Here is a 15,772-nt window from a genome sequence, read left to right on the forward strand (position 1 = left end):
ACGCAACGGTGGCTTTTCTCAACAAACCATAAAGACATTGGAACACTATATTTTATCTTCGGAGCGTGAGCAGGCATGGTAGGTACGTCACTAAGACTCTTAATTCGAGCAGAATTAGGGCAGCCGGGCAGACTGATCGGAAATGACCAAATCTACAACGTAATTGTCACTGCCCACGCATTCGTAATAATTTTTTTCATGGTTATACCGATCATAATTGGTGGTTTCGGTAATTGACTAGTACCCCTAATATCAGGGGCCCCAGACATAGCATTCCCACGCATAAACAACATAAGATTCTGACTCCTACCCCCATCTCTAACACTTCTTCTCTCCAGAGGAATAGTAGAAAGAGGGGTTGGCACAGGATGAACTGTTTATCCACCACTAGCGGCCGGTACCGCCCACGCCGGGGCATCGGTAGATCTAGGTATTTTTTCCCTCCACCTAGCAGGAGTTTCTTCAATCTTAGGGGCTGTCAACTTTATTACCACAGTGATTAACATACGAGCCCCAGGAATAACTATAGATCGACTGCCCCTATTCGTATGAGCCGTATTTCTAACAGCCATCCTGCTTCTTCTCTCACTACCAGTTTTAGCCGGAGCCATTACCATACTCTTAACTGATCGAAACCTAAATACATCCTTTTTCGACCCAGCGGGAGGAGGGGACCCTATTCTCTACCAACACTTATTTTGATTCTTTGGGCACCCAGAAGTATACATTTTAACCCTACCGGCCTTCGGTATAATCTCTCACATTGTAAGACAAGAGTCAGGGAAAAAAGAATCATTTGGAACCCTAGGAATAGTATACGCCATAATAGCAATTGGAGTTCTCGGATTCGTTGTCTGAGCGCACCACATGTTCACCGTTGGGATAGACGTAGACACACGAGCCTATTTCACCTCCGCCACAATGATTATTGCCGTGCCGACAGGAATCAAAATTTTCAGATGATTGGCCACCCTTCATGGCACACAATTCACCTACAGACCCTCCTTAATCTGAGCCCTAGGATTTATTTTCCTATTCACCATAGGAGGACTAACAGGAGTAGTCCTCGCTAACTCATCTATTGACATCATCCTCCATGACACATACTACGTAGTTGCTCACTTTCACTACGTTCTATCCATAGGAGCCGTATTCGGCATCTTCGCAGGAATCGCTCACTGATTCCCCCTATTCACAGGCATATCTCTTCACCCCAAATGACTAAAAATCCACTTCACAACAATGTTCATTGGAGTCAATCTCATCGTCTTTCCTCAACACTTCCTAGGACTAAATGGTATACCCCGACGATATTCAGACTACCCAGATGCCTACACAACGTGAAACGTCGTATCTTCAATTGGATCATCAATCTCCCTAATCGCAGTGTTAGGATTTATCATAGTAGTATGAGAGGCATTAACATCTAAACGACCCGCCCTATTCTCTTGATTCATACCAACTTCTATCGAGTGACAACACAACTTCCCACCAGCAGATCACAGATACATAGAAATCCCCCTAACAGCTAACTATCTAAAATGGCAGATCATTGCATAGGATTTAAGCTCCTAATAGGAAACCTACTTTTTTTTAGAAACAATGGCAACATGAAAAGCCCTAACCTCCAAGACGCAGCATCCCCTCTCATAGAACAACTAATCTTCTTTCACGATCATGCAATACTAGTTCTTATTCTAATCACCACCTTAGTCGGATTCATACTCTCATCTCTACTTTTCAACTCACTAACAAACCGAATCCTACTAGAGCACCAAACTATCGAGACAATTTGAACAATCCTACCTGCAATTATCTTAATCTTCATTGCCCTCCCATCACTGCGTCTCCTATACCTGCTAGACGAAGTAAATAACCCTAGAGTAACTTTAAAAGCTATCGGACGGCAATGATATTGAAGATACGAATATTCAGATTTCACACAAATCAGATTTGACTCATACATAGCATCAAGACAAGACATCTCAGAAAGAGAGTTTCGACTCTTAGAAGTAGATAATCGAAGAATCTTACCCATAAACACCCAAATCCGAGCCCTCATTAGAGCAGGAGATGTAATTCACTCATGAACAGTCCCAGCCTTAGGGGTAAAAGCAAGCACAGTGCCAGGCCGACTAAATCAAATTAAATTCCAAATTAACCGACCAGGGCTGTTCTACGGGCAATGTTCAGAAGTTTGCGGAGCTAATCACAGATTCATACCTATTGTCGTAGAAAGAACTTCAATTAAATCCTTCTTAAACTGAATTTCATTTAACAGTGATAACTCATTAGGTGACTGAAAGCAAGTGTAAGTCTTTTAAACTTACAATAGTAGTTACGCCTACTTCTAATGATTAAAATTAGTTCAAACATAACGCGAGCTTGTCAAGTTCGAATTATTACGAAAGTAATATTTTAAAATCCCTCAAATAGCCCCCCTATTATGATTAAACCTCTATATATTTTTCACAGTAATACTAGCTCTAATTATTATCTCAGGATACTTCATCAAAACACCCATTAAAATCGATTCCCATGTAACTCCCATAAAAACAGATCAAACAAATTGAAAATGATAACAAACCTGTTCTCTAGATTTGACCCAATCTCCACAATGAATCACTTATCTCTGAATTGAGCATCAACAATATTAGGGCTGCTATTCACTCCCTACCCATTCTGAGCCATACCTTCACGCTCTTCACTAATGTGATCCTCAGTAACTACATCCCTGCACAAGGAATTCAAAACCCTCCTAGGACCTACTAACCCAGGAGGAACCATCATGTTTGCATCCTTATTTAGATTCGTCGTGTTCAACAACTTCTTAGGACTCATACCGTACATCTTCACTAGAACAAGGCACATGTCAATAACACTATCTCTAGCCCTACCACTATGAATAGCATTCATACTGTTCGGGTGAATTAATCGAACCCAACACACATTCGCCCACCTTGTCCCAGCCGGGACACCAGGCCCACTTACACCGGTCATAGTATTAATTGAAACCATCAGAAACGTCATTCGCCCAGGAACTCTAGCCATCCGGTTAGCAGCCAACATAATCGCTGGGCACCTCCTTCTAACACTCATAGGAAACACCGGACCTCACTTAGGCCACACAGCCGTATCTATACTAGTACTAGCCCAGATCCTTCTTCTTATTTTAGAAGCAGCAGTTGCTGTGATTCAATCTTATGTATTTGCCGCCGTAAGAACCCTCTATGCTAGAGAAGTAAACTACTGTCATGCCAAAACACGGACACCGTGCCTACCACCTAGTAGACGTCAGACCGTGACCCCTTACCGGATCCATTAGAGCCATAATACTTACCACAGGACTTGTAAAATGATTCCACCAATTTAACATAGACCTTTTAATCCTAGGAGTCGTTGCAACATTACTAACAATAATCCAATGATGACGAGACATTACACGAGAAGGAACATATCAGGGCCTACACGCGTCAAAAGTGGTCGACGGCCTCCGGTGAGGAAAGATTTTATTTATTGCCTCCGAAGTCCTCGTTTTCTTTTCATTCTTCTCAGCTTTTTTCCATAGCAGACTGTCCCCCACGGTGGATCTAGGAACATGCTGACCACCAGCAGGAGTCATCACCCTCAACCCATTCCAAATTCCCCTTCTAAACACAGCAATTTTACTGGCCTCAGGAGCCACTGTAACTTGAGCTCACCATGCTCTTCTTGCCTCTAATCACACCCAAGCCCTTCAAAGTTTGGCACTCACTGTCACCTTAGGTATATACTTCACAGCCCTACAAGCTATAGAATACAACGAATCCCCTTTCACAATTGCAGACTCTGTTTACGGATCAACGTTCCTCGTAGCCACAAGGTTCCACGGGCTTCATGTAATTATTGGATCCTGCTTCCTTCTTGTATGCCTCTACCGAATATACATATGCCACTTCTCTTCAGCCCACCACTTTGGCTTTGAAGCAGCCGCCTGATACTGACACTTCGTAGACGTAGTATGACTATTCCTCTATATCTCAATCTACTGATGAGGAGGATAATCAAATGACTATCTAGTATAATTAGTACAATTGACTTCCAATCAATTAGTCTGGTATTTCCAGGATAATCAATGCTAATCACAATCGTCCTTATCAGCATCATTCTAGCTATCTCAACAGCAGTCATACTCATCTCCACCCTCTTAGCAAAAAAAACCATTGCTGATCGAGAAAAAAGATCCCCATTCGAGTGTGGGTTCGACCCAAAAGGATCTGCTCGCATGCCCTTTTCCTTACGATTTTTCTTAATCGCTATCATTTTCTTAATTTTCAACGTGGAAATTACCCTCTTACTCCCCCTAACCACTATCATTACCTTTACAAACGTAAAAACATGAACCGTAACAGGCTTATTCTTTCTCCTTGTTCTACTCCTAGGGCTCTATCATGAGTGGGCGCAAGGGGCTCTAGAATGATCAGAGTAAGAGATCATAGTCAACCATGATATTTGATTTGCACTCATAAGGTGCTCCAAGGAGCTGACCTTAGTTGAAAAGCGAACGTTGCACCTAGTTTCGACCTAGGCCCTGGTAAACATACCTTCAATTAGTTAGTTAAAACCAAATAGAGGTATACCACTGTTAATGGTACCATTGAACTCAAGTTCTAACTAAGGGAAAAACAAGGAGGAGAGGAAGCTTCTAACTTCAATCTCAGGCGGTTAAACTCCGTCTTTATTCCTAGGTTTTTATAGTGTAATTAACACACTACATTTTCATTGTAGAGCTAAAGGTACAAATCCTTTTTAAAATACTCAAGGGCAAACCTGCCACCTCCACAGCTTCAATGTGACGCTCACAATGTTAAGCTTCTTAAGTTTAGATAATTAAAAGTAACCCCACTAATCAAACCAGTAAAATCACTAAATAAGTTTTAATTCTATCTTCCTGAACAGATTGAAGATAACCAGAAGATTTCATTAAAGTTCTATAAATACCCTGTCCGCCGTAATACTCAGATCAACCACCGTCTCCCAACTGAGAGTAAACGGAGCCGCCCCCTAAAACCTTCCGCCTGACACCAATAGTAGAGAGTAGGGGCATAAACCACATGGAACCAGAAAACACAACCACAGGATACAATCTTAAAGACTTAAGCTTATAGTTTTCTACCATCAAATTCAAAACATATCCAACAAAGCCCCCGATTAAACTAACAGCTAAAGCAAGCAATTTCACAGGAAGAGTTAAACAGATTATAACAGGAGCTGGAAACACAAGTCAAGAGACAGCAGCCCCACCCACTACAGCCCCAGCTCTCAATCCAAGCATAGGCCAAGTCATTAAGACATCAGAGTCACTTACTGAAGAAACTGAACTCAAATTATAATCTCCACTAAGCCTATAGTAAACCAGACGAAACCTGTAACAAACAGTAAGACCAGTGGCCAAAGCTAATAATCAAAAACAAACCTCATTCAAAGGATTTAAAAAAGCCACTTCTAAAATTAAATCCTTAGAATAAAACCCAGCTAAAAAAGGAAAACCACAAAGAGCAAGATTGGCCAAATTAATGCATATCACCCTAATGTGCATAAAATTGACTAACCCCCCTATTATTCGGATATCCTGATAATCCCCAACCCTATGAATAATAGACCCAGCACACACGAATAAAAGAGCTTTAAACAAAGCATGAGTTAAAAGATGAAAGAAAGCCAAAGTAGCCCAACCCAACCTTAAGATAGTAATTATTACACCCAATTGACTTAAAGTAGAAAGAGCAATAATTTTCTTCAAGTCAGTTTCAAAATTAGCCCCTAACCCGGCCATAAACATGGTTAAACACCCCAAAAACAGCAACAAAGTACTAGCAAAAGAAGACATCAACCTAGGACTAAACCGAATTAAAAGATAAACCCCAGCAGTAACCAGTGTCGAAGAGTGGACTAAAGCAGAAACAGGGGTCGGAGCTGCCATCGCAGCAGGAAGTCAAGCGGAAAATGGAATTTGAGCTCTTTTAGTTATAGCCGCCAACACAACCAAAAAAATAACATATCTATTAGCGATAGACTCCCCACCGACATAAAAATAAAAATTCCAGCCCCCTAAACTCAATATCAAAGAGATACCAAGTAAAATAGCGACATCACCAACCCGATTTGATAAAGCAGTCAACATTCCAGCACCAGCAGATTTTTCATTCTGATAATAAATGACTAAAGCATAAGACACTAACCCTAGGCCGTCTCAACCCAACAAAATACTAATTATGTTGGGACTAATAATTAATAAAAGCATAGAGAGAACAAATCCTAAAACTAAGTATATAAAACGCCCGATATTATGATCTCCAGACATGTAACCACCTCTATAAAATAAAACTATAGAAGAAATAAAACAAACAAAAGACATAAACATCATCGATATTCAATCAACAATTAAAGCCATTTCAACGCTAGCCCTATTAATCCTGACCAACTCCCAGTCCAAAAAATAACAGCAACCAGAAAAAAGCAAGTTCAAAGAAGTAACTAAACTAACGACAGATACGATCAATAAAAATACTATACTCCTTAAATTCATTTTATTATTCCACAACACTGCCTAAAATAAAAAATTATATCTTTCGATCCACAAACCAACATTTTATTTAAACTATTTAAGCTTTTAGCAAACCATAATCGAACCTTTCAACACTAAAATATTTAAAGGCAATCAATGAAGCATTAAAACTAAATACTCCCGAACCTTACCAGAACAACAAGAAAACAAAGCTCTAAAATATTTCCCATGCTGACTTAAAGAAAACATATAAAGCCTATAAGCAGCTCTTAAAAAAGAAAGAAGAGCAACCGGAAGTATTGCCAACAACGCCCAAGAAACTACACTTAAAATAAGACTAATCTCACCTAATAAATTAACTGTAGGAGGCGCAGCTATATTGCCAGTTCTCAGTAAAAATCACCACAAAGCTATAGTAGGCATAAAGTTAAGTAGACCCTTTCTAACCAACAACCTTCGTCTTCCCAGACGCTCATACACTATGTTAGCCAAACAAAATAAACCGGAAGAACAAAGACCATGTCCCACCATCACAGAAACAGCACCAGACAGCCCCCACCACCTGAAAACACTAAGGCCACATAATACCAACCCCATATGTGCCACAGAAGAATAAGCAATTAAAGCCTTGATATCAGTCTGACGTAAACAAATGAAACTCACAAAAATTCCCCCCAACAGGCCCACCGAGACCCACAATCACCTGAAAGTTACAGCTGAATGAACAAAAAGAGGACATACACGTACCAAACCATACCCACCTAATTTCAACAGAACACCAGCCAAAATCATAGACCCGGCCACTGGAGCTTCCACATGAGCTTTAGGTAATCACAAATGAACTAAATAAACTGGAAGCTTAACGATAAAAGCCATAATCCTACAAACATACCAAACCCCCAGTAGCCTCGCCCTACAATCAGGAACCAAAGACAAACCAAAAGTCACAGAGCCTCCACTTCTATACAAACTCAAAATAGAAATTAATAAAGGCAAAGACCCAAACAAAATGTAAAACAATATGTATACACTGGTTTGCAATCGCTCAGGCTGATATCCTCATCCTAGAATTAAAATTATAGTAGGAATTAAAGAACTTTCAAAACTAACATAAAATATTAAATAATCAAGACAAGAAAAAGTTAGCACCAAACTCAATAACAAAAAGACATTAACCAACAAGAACACTTTGTCAAAATCCTTAAAATTTTCAACCTTCTGTCTTCTTCTGACAACAAGAGCCATAATCCAAAAACTTAATAAAATTAAAATGTACCCAATATAATCCAACCCAAACCCAAGACCTAAGCAAGAAAAAGAGAACCCATTAAGTGAATAGACCCCGAATACAAAACTGGCCACAAATAAAGATACCTGCACAGCTAATCATCTATCAACTACCAAAGTTATCAACAAAACCATCAAAATAAACTTTAACATCTTAAAACATTAAAACTCCCAAAATTATCACTACCATGGCTACGAACGATAGAAACAAGAAGAGCCAAAGCCAGGGCCCCCTCACAAGCAGCAAGAGTAAGAAAAAACAACACGAAATATAAATCCCCCCCTAAATGACCGAAAGCCTGAGCCATAAACCAAAAAATATTTACTATAATGAACTCTAAACTCAACAGCACATTTAATAAATGCTTCCGCTTACCCACAAAAGCCAACAAGCCACAGCACAAACAGAACAAAGGAACGTAGAGTCAAAAATTGGAAATTGTCATTAGTTTCAATAGTTTCAATAAAATAATGGTCTTGTAAACCGTAGATGAATTTACTGTTCTTGAAGCTCAGAAAGAAGAAATCATTCCCATCCTCAGTCACCAAAACTAATATTTTACATAAACTACTTTCTGCATCAACACATTGCTTCTATCTTCTTTTTTACTAATATCCTCTTCAATTTGCTTCACTCGTATAACGCACCCCTTAGCCATAGGACTAACACTAATCCTCCAAACTATTTTAATCTGTGTATCTGCAGGCCTTTTATCAAAATTCATATGATTCTCTTATACCCTATTTTTGATTTTTCTAGGAGCCACACTAGTCTTATTCATTTACGTAGCCTCCATTGCCTCAAATGAAACATTCAAGCTATCAATTAAAATAATTTCAGCTTTCACTCTACCCCTATCTATAATACTCATTTTACCTTTCACACACCAAATAATAACTCCAACTAAAGACTCTGCAGAGCTCTCATTCCTAAGAAGCCTTCAAGACATACAATCAACACAAATATCACTCAGGCACATATACAATCCTACCACAGCTACACTCACAGGAATAATCATCTTATATCTTCTATTAACCCTTATCGTCGTAGTCAAACTAAGATCAACCTTTTCAGGACCTCTCCGAACATCCTAATGACAGCACCCATACGAAAATCACATCCCCTACTTAAAATCGCCAACGGAGCTTTGGTAGATTTACCTAATCCAGCTAACATTTCTATTCTATGAAATTTTGGTTCTCTACTAGGCATATGCTTAATAGTTCAAATCGCAACAAGACTATTTTTAACTATACACTACACAGCAAATGTAGATTTAGCATTCTCAAGAGTAGCTCACATTTGCCGAGATGTAAAGTATGGATGACTCCTTCGAACAGTACACGCCAACGGCGCCTCATTCTTCTTTATTTGCTTGTACAGACACATCGGACGAGGAATCTACTATGGGTCATTCTTATATATGCACACCTGATCAGTTGGAGTAATTATTTTATTTCTGACTATAGCAACAGCATTTCTAGGATACATACTCCCCTGAGGACAAATATTCTGAGGAGCCACTGTAATTACCAACTTAATATCTGCAATTCCATTTGTAGGAACAGACTTGGTACAATGAATTTGGGGGGGATTCGCAGTAAGTAACGCAACGCTAACACGATTTTTCACCTTCCACTTCCTGTCCCCATTCATTATCGCAGTTGCCTCTATAGTCCATATTTTATTTTTACACCAAACAGGATCTAACAATCCCTTAGGAATCTCCAGACAACTAGAAAAAATTCCCTTTCACCCCTACTTCTCGTTCAAAGACATCGTAGGATTCGTAGTCACACTAGCTGCCCTCATCCTCCTCACACTCCTCGATCCTTATCTCCTAGGAGACCCAGACAACTTCATTCCGGCCAACCCCCTGGTCACCCCCGCTCATATTCAACCAGAATGATATTTCCTATTCGCTTACGCAATTCTACGATCAATCCCCAATAAACTAGGAGGAGTTATCGCCTTAGTGATATCAGTAGCCATTTTATTCATCTTACCATTTACACACAAAAACAAATTCCGAAGATTAGCCTTCTACCCAGTCAGACAAATCTTATTCTGATCTATAATTACAATCGTAATTTTATTGACATGAATCGGTGCTCGACCAGTAGAAGACCCTTACATCCTCACGGGACAGATCTTAACAGTCTTATATTTCTCATTCTTCATTATTAACCCGCTAGCAATAGTTGTATGAGACAAACTCATAGACTGACTATTCATCTTTAGGAAGACAAGTGTTTTGAAAGCACCCAACAAGAGTTCGAATCTCTTAATAGTCTATCCTAATTTCTTTACAAAGCTATACTAGGGTAACCTCCAAAAAAACCTTCAACCCTATAAAAAAAATACAATAATTTAACGCCACAGGAAGAAACCTTTTTCAAGCAAGATACATCAACTTGTCATAACGGAACCGAGGTAAAGTGCCACGCACCCATACAAAACAGAAACCGATAAACATAATTTTCACATAAAACAGTAAGGAAACAAGTCCACTCCCTAAGAAAATAATAGAAAAAAGAGCTCTCAGAAACAAAATCCTAGCATACTCAGCTATAAAAATTAAAGCAAATCCTCCTCCTCTGTACTCGGTATTAAATCCTGACACTAACTCAGATTCACCTTCCGCGAAATCAAAAGGAGTTCGGTTACTTTCAGCCAAACAAGAAGCAAACCATAACAAAGCCAAAGGAAACCCTAAAATAAAAAACCAACAATAACGCTGATACCTCTCAAACAATCTCAAATCAAAACCACCTACCAAAAACAACATGCTTAATAGAATCAAAGCAAGACTCACCTCGTAAGAAATAGTCTGAGCAACAGCACGAAGACAACCCAAAAGAGAATACTTAGAATTAGAAGCCCAACCGGCGCCCATAGTAGAATACACTCTTGCTCTCGTGCAACAGAGAAAAAACAAAACACCGAACTCAAAACAAAACAATCCCAACTCGTACGGCATTAAACACCAACAAACCAAGGCAATAAATAACCTAAACACAGGAGACAAATAATAAGGAATAAAATTACTCATGGTAGGAAAAGTTTGCTCTTTAGTAAATAACTTAACAGCATCAGCAAAAGGCTGTAATAAACCAGCATAGCCTACTTTATCAGGGCCCTTACGAATCTGAATATAACCTAGGGTCTTACGCTCAAGTAATGTAAAGAAAGCTACAGAAACCAAAACTAAAATCACTAAAATTAAATAACTAACCAACTTAATCAAAATTATCACAGAAAGAAAGCACAAATGGACCCCTTCCTATTGCCTATAGTAATCACTATATTAACGGATCCTAAATCCGACGCACTAATCTGCCAAGGCAATCCATTAAAGTTTATCTTATACAAAGATTATCCCAAAAGCTCAATCCTTTCATACTAAAGCCATTTTTTAACCACTAAAAGATAGAAACCAACCTGGCTCACAATGGTTTGAACTCAAATCATGTAAAATTTTAAAGGTCGAACAGACCCACCAGCTAAACGGCTACACCTAGCTGAAATTTTAATTCAACATCGAGGTCGCAACTACTCTTGTCGATAAGAACTCTCAAAGAAAATCACGCTGTTATCCCTAAAGTAACTTATTCTCCTAATCCCCAAGGAAGGATCAAATTCTAGTCAATGCTATAAAATTTTATAGACAGTTACTCATTATATCTTCATCTCCCCAACGAAATATAAACCAGACAAAACTACTTTTCACCCACATCGCAAGTTAAGCCTAAATTATATTAAGTTTTATAGGGTCTTATCGTCCCCCTAAACAATTTGAGCCTTTTCACTCAAAAGTTAAATTCAAACGCCGCTAAGGAGACAGCTTATCCCTCGTCCAACCATTCATTCAAGCCTCCAATTAAAAGACTACTGACTATGCTACCTTCGCACGGTCAAATTACCGCGGCCCTTTAAATAAATCAGTGGGCAGGCTAGACTTTATAACTAATTCACACAGGACATGTTTTTGATAAACAGGCGGGGACAAAATTTGCCGAGTTCCTTCTAAGCGCTTCTCAAACTACTTAAAAATCAAATAACACTCTAAAATAAAAATTAACTTCAATTCTACTTATATAAACATTTTAACTGCCGCTTAATCAATAAACGGCATTTCCCGCTAATAAAAGCAAACACCTTATAAAAATAAAAAAACCTCAACATTACTCTAACGTTATACCAAGATGGCTGATTTTAAGCCCACCTCAGATGAAAACTAATAAGACGCTTAACAAAACAACAGATAAGAAGCTCATTCCTCCTATCGTAACTATCAAATTAAACTCTAACTTGACACAAAATTAAATTCATTTAACGGAAAACCAGATATACAAAAATCGACTAACATATCACCACTAGAGACCCATTACAAATCACTTTACCACGTAAAAAAGCAACAAAACCTAGCTCTCTTTGTTTCGGGACTCCATAACTAATATACCAATTTAGTTCACCCCTGATACAAAAGGTACGAAAACTCAACGCTACTTTAACCTAATTCAATAAAACTTCCATCACTGTACTCATTAACTATAACCTTAATAACAAAATTCTACAGAATACTAATCAACAAAATCAATTAATTTTTTATGTAATTAAACTACACACAAACCCCACTAATAATAAACAACTATTAAGTAGTGCCGATAAAGGCAATCCCTCCAGCGTAAGTGGAGTGCTTAGACATTAGCTACAACTCATACTCCTAGATGCACTTTCCAATACAACTACTATGTTACGACTTATCTCACTTTAAAGAATGAGAGCGACGGGCGATGTGTACATATCCTAGAGCTATGATCAATCTAACATATTAAAAAAGAAATACAATTAAATCCACCTTCAAGACCCCGTTTCAAGAGTCCATCCGTTTATATATAACACACTGTAACCCACCGATATCTTTGTCATGGGCTGCACCTTGACCTAATATACTTAATATAAATTAATTTTAATGGCTATATTAATACACCACCTAATAATGGCGGTATACATACTGTTTGACAAGACAAAGTAAGATCATTCGTGGCATATCGTTTAAATGGCAGGTTCCTCTAACTAGACTTGGATACCGCCAAATCCTTTAAATTTCAAGCTCATAACTGATACTAATCAAGCAATAAACTTTAAGTTTAGAATAACAGGGTATCTAATCCTGGTTTAAACCTAAACTTCAATGGCCTCCAAGAAAATCAACAAGATTCAACTTTACTATCGAACTATAAATTTCACCTCTTAACTCTACAAAAAAAGAAACTTGCAAATACATGCTCCCGTAACCAATAACCTTTTTCCCTCCATATTTACTCCCAGTCTAACCGCGGATGCTGGCACAAATTTAACCTGAAATTACTGGAATTACTGGATCGAAGGATTTCTCCAAAACCAAAGACACATACTGAAACCTAACTAAACAAATCTATTGGTCACAATTATCTAGCACTCACTTACATGTAAATTATTCCTGAAACAGAGGAACAAGCAAGGGATCAAACTTTCAAACTAAAGTAAACACATTATAAAAAACAAAAACACTATTATAAATCATTTAAAAGTAATAGAACTATATGACAATTTTAAAAGCAGAAATGTTTTTAAAAAATTTAACCTCCTCTCCTTAGAAAACATACTCCCGAAGAAATCTCACCCACTCACCTAGAGCCTAACATAATTTACACGAGTTTATTTTAATTATATATCTTTTTTAAATACTAATTAGAAATATATTAATTAATTATCATTTAAATTACAAGGCTAATAAATCTCAGCAAATTTAAATTATCTTTAATTAACTAGCATTTAATTATATATTAACAGACATATAAGTGAAACTTATACGTCTGTTAATTTATAATTTACCTGATTCAAACTTACGTCAATCTAATTAAATGTATATAAATAAAATCTTCATTTTATAATTATAGATGGAAATTAATTAAGAAATTAAAATGAATATTTGAATTAATTTAAAGATTAAATTATATACTGAAGAAGCTAAGTTAGATATAATATATTTAAATTAAATGAATTATTATAAATTAAATGTATATGTATATAATTTCATATCCAATAATGATTTTATCCCTTTCAGTCAGGATTATTCCTCTCTTTGTCTGGGTAGAAAGAGGAATAATCCTCTAATTGAAAGGGATAAAATATACATAAATCAGGTTTTTAATATTAATTTAAATGAATTAAGATAAATCAATTATAATTAAATAACTCGATAAAATTAACTATGATTTATATAATCGACATAAGACGCTTATTTTTACCGCCCAACCAAATTACCGCCTTTAAATTTATTTTATCAGTAGATGCCACCTGACAGACCATCTTCTGGACGTCCTCCTAACTATAGGGCACCCCCCCCGTTCAGAAAAAAAAATTTGGACGCCACCTACCCCCAATTAATATTTTCTAAATTATTTACATAATTTTTTTATGCACAACTAATCCGTTTTAAAGTTATGATTTCATAGTAATAGCATGCTTGATAAAAAGGTCGTCTTGATAGGGCGAATAATGAAAGTCTAACTTTCTGCTATTATAACCCACTCACCCCACACAAGAATAAACTATATTTAATGGAATTACACCATCCCCTCAAAGATCAAAACTTCACGTGCTTTTACACTAAAACATAGCTGCCACGAGGAAAAGATAAGCTAAACCACCAAGCTTACGGGCTCATACCCCGTCTATGAAAACTTTTTCTCTTTTCAATTCTACTAATCCATCCTTCGACACTATTATTCCTTTCAACACTTATCACAGGGGCTGTAATTGCTATCTCCTCACCCTCATGGTTTATTAGCTGAGTGGGACTTGAACTTAACCTCCTCTCCTTCATTCCTCTAATTTTCTCAAAACAAAACACCTTTTCTTCGGAAGCTGCTTTAAAGTACTTTCTAGTGCAAGCGATAGGATCAGCAGTACTACTAGCAAGAGCCTCCACCCTTTTAATCGCGACCGACACCTCTAAAATAATTATTCTTTGTGCTCTCCTCCTCAAGATAGGAGCAGCCCCCCTCCATTTTTGGCTCCCCCCAATCATACAAGGCATCTCATGACCTCAATGTATTATTTTAATAACTGTTCAAAAAGTAGCTCCAATGGCGATAGTGACCTACACCTTGTCACCAAGAACTCTAACAACCATCACAGGAGCCTCCATTATATCTGCAATCTTAGGAGGAATTGGAGGTCTCAACCAAACACTCCTGCGAAAAATTATAGCCTATTCGTCTACCAGCCACATAGGCTGAATACTGGCCGCCATCTCTTTAAACACTACCATTTGAGCCAATTATCTACTAATCTACAGGATTATCTCTGCCTCGCTGGCAATCATAATAAATCAAAATCAACTTTACCACATCAAACAACTCATATCGGTTTCCTACTCCCAAATAAATAAAATTAGAGTTTTTCTAAGCTTGTTTTCTCTAGGTGGACTACCGCCATTTCTAGGATTCCTACCCAAACTAAGAGTCATTAAAGAACTAACGAGACAAACTTCCATCCTATGGGTCAGATCCCTGACCATAAGAGCCCTAATCACACTATTCTTCTATACTCGAATCTCGATCACCTCTCTCACCTTAAAATCACCAAAAATAACAACATTCAGACCCACGCATTCGCAGAGAATGGCAGTATTCAGACTAATCAACCTGACACCAATTCTGTTCCCCCTGGCCCTTATAATTCAATTCTAAGGTTTTAAGTTAACTAAACTAGTAACCTTCAAAGTTCCCAACAAGAGTATAAATCTCTTAAACCTTATAAGCTAAGGTATAATCACATTCTCAGGATTGCAGCCTGACGTCTTAAACTTAAACTACATAGCCTAGACAGAAGGAGCAATCCCATGCATAGATTTACAATCTACTACCTTTATCGGCCACCTGTCC

At 37.7% G+C, this 15,772-nt stretch overlaps 13 protein-coding genes across 13 annotated transcripts, besides 25 other annotated features; 9 read left to right on the forward strand and 4 right to left on the reverse strand. All coding sequences in view use genetic code 5, as the record gives it.

Annotated features, from left to right (window-relative positions):
* Positions 1-1,535, forward strand: COX1 (cytochrome c oxidase subunit I; the record flags this gene model as incomplete). The annotated part of the gene is made up of 1 exon: positions 1-1,535. A coding segment is annotated over one exon (1,535 nt), but the record flags the coding sequence as incomplete, so codon positions are not given.
* Positions 1,536-1,599, forward strand: a tRNA (tRNA-Leu).
* Positions 1,600-1,601: 2 nt separating this feature from the next.
* On the forward strand, positions 1,602-2,289 carry COX2 (cytochrome c oxidase subunit II; the record flags this gene model as incomplete). The annotated part of the gene is made up of 1 exon: positions 1,602-2,289. A coding segment is annotated over one exon (688 nt), but the record flags the coding sequence as incomplete, so codon positions are not given.
* Positions 2,290-2,357, forward strand: a tRNA (tRNA-Lys).
* Positions 2,358-2,423, forward strand: a tRNA (tRNA-Asp).
* ATP8 (ATP synthase F0 subunit 8) lies at positions 2,424-2,582 on the forward strand. The gene has a single exon. The coding sequence runs from the start codon at positions 2,424-2,426 to the stop codon at positions 2,580-2,582; it is 159 nt and encodes a 52-aa protein (YP_213998.1).
* On the forward strand, positions 2,576-3,248 carry ATP6 (ATP synthase F0 subunit 6). Its single transcript has one exon. A coding segment is annotated over exon 1 (673 nt).
* On the forward strand, positions 3,249-4,043 carry COX3 (cytochrome c oxidase subunit III; the record flags this gene model as incomplete). Its single annotated transcript has 1 exon — positions 3,249-4,043. A coding segment is annotated over one exon (795 nt), but the record flags the coding sequence as incomplete, so codon positions are not given.
* A 6-nt stretch (positions 4,044-4,049) lies between these two features.
* Positions 4,050-4,114, forward strand: a tRNA (tRNA-Gly).
* ND3 (NADH dehydrogenase subunit 3) lies at positions 4,115-4,468 on the forward strand. Its single transcript has one exon. The coding sequence runs from the start codon at positions 4,115-4,117 to the stop codon at positions 4,466-4,468; it is 354 nt and encodes a 117-aa protein (YP_214001.1).
* Positions 4,469-4,531, forward strand: a tRNA (tRNA-Ala).
* Positions 4,531-4,592, forward strand: a tRNA (tRNA-Arg).
* A 1-nt stretch (position 4,593) lies between these two features.
* Positions 4,594-4,658, forward strand: a tRNA (tRNA-Asn).
* Positions 4,659-4,725, forward strand: a tRNA (tRNA-Ser).
* Positions 4,726-4,727: 2 nt separating this feature from the next.
* Positions 4,728-4,796, forward strand: a tRNA (tRNA-Glu).
* Positions 4,796-4,861, reverse strand: a tRNA (tRNA-Phe).
* ND5 (NADH dehydrogenase subunit 5) lies at positions 4,862-6,568 on the reverse strand. Its single transcript has one exon. The coding sequence runs from the start codon at positions 6,566-6,568 to the stop codon at positions 4,862-4,864; it is 1,707 nt and encodes a 568-aa protein (YP_214002.1).
* An 18-nt stretch (positions 6,569-6,586) lies between these two features.
* Positions 6,587-6,650, reverse strand: a tRNA (tRNA-His).
* Positions 6,651-6,652: 2 nt separating this feature from the next.
* On the reverse strand, positions 6,653-7,987 carry ND4 (NADH dehydrogenase subunit 4). The gene has a single exon. It carries the CDS (start codon positions 7,985-7,987, stop codon positions 6,653-6,655), a length of 1,335 nt encoding a protein of 444 aa, YP_214003.1.
* On the reverse strand, positions 7,981-8,280 carry ND4L (NADH dehydrogenase subunit 4L). Its single transcript has one exon. The coding sequence runs from the start codon at positions 8,278-8,280 to the stop codon at positions 7,981-7,983; it is 300 nt and encodes a 99-aa protein (YP_214004.1).
* Positions 8,281-8,282: 2 nt separating this feature from the next.
* Positions 8,283-8,347, forward strand: a tRNA (tRNA-Thr).
* Positions 8,347-8,412, reverse strand: a tRNA (tRNA-Pro).
* Position 8,413: 1 nt separating this feature from the next.
* Positions 8,414-8,928, forward strand: ND6 (NADH dehydrogenase subunit 6). The gene has a single exon. A coding segment is annotated over exon 1 (515 nt).
* CYTB (cytochrome b) lies at positions 8,929-10,060 on the forward strand. The gene has a single exon. A coding segment is annotated over exon 1 (1,132 nt).
* Positions 10,061-10,129, forward strand: a tRNA (tRNA-Ser).
* Positions 10,130-10,149: 20 nt separating this feature from the next.
* Positions 10,150-11,088, reverse strand: ND1 (NADH dehydrogenase subunit 1). Its single transcript has one exon. The coding sequence runs from the start codon at positions 11,086-11,088 to the stop codon at positions 10,150-10,152; it is 939 nt and encodes a 312-aa protein (YP_214007.1).
* Positions 11,089-11,120: 32 nt separating this feature from the next.
* Positions 11,121-11,184, reverse strand: a tRNA (tRNA-Leu).
* Positions 11,185-12,489, reverse strand: an rRNA (l-rRNA).
* Positions 12,490-12,556, reverse strand: a tRNA (tRNA-Val).
* Positions 12,557-13,408, reverse strand: an rRNA (s-rRNA).
* Positions 13,409-14,339: a sequence feature (control region).
* Positions 14,340-14,406, forward strand: a tRNA (tRNA-Ile).
* A 28-nt stretch (positions 14,407-14,434) lies between these two features.
* Positions 14,435-14,502, reverse strand: a tRNA (tRNA-Gln).
* Positions 14,503-14,513: 11 nt separating this feature from the next.
* Positions 14,514-14,581, forward strand: a tRNA (tRNA-Met).
* ND2 (NADH dehydrogenase subunit 2) lies at positions 14,582-15,575 on the forward strand. Its single transcript has one exon. A coding segment is annotated over exon 1 (994 nt).
* Positions 15,576-15,644, forward strand: a tRNA (tRNA-Trp).
* Position 15,645: 1 nt separating this feature from the next.
* Positions 15,646-15,709, reverse strand: a tRNA (tRNA-Cys).
* Positions 15,710-15,772, reverse strand: a tRNA (tRNA-Tyr).

The sequence above is a fragment of the mitochondrial genome of Macrobrachium rosenbergii (genome assembly GCF_040412425.1).
Source record: "Macrobrachium rosenbergii mitochondrion, complete genome".
Taxonomy (NCBI): Eukaryota; Metazoa; Arthropoda; class Malacostraca; order Decapoda; family Palaemonidae; genus Macrobrachium; species Macrobrachium rosenbergii.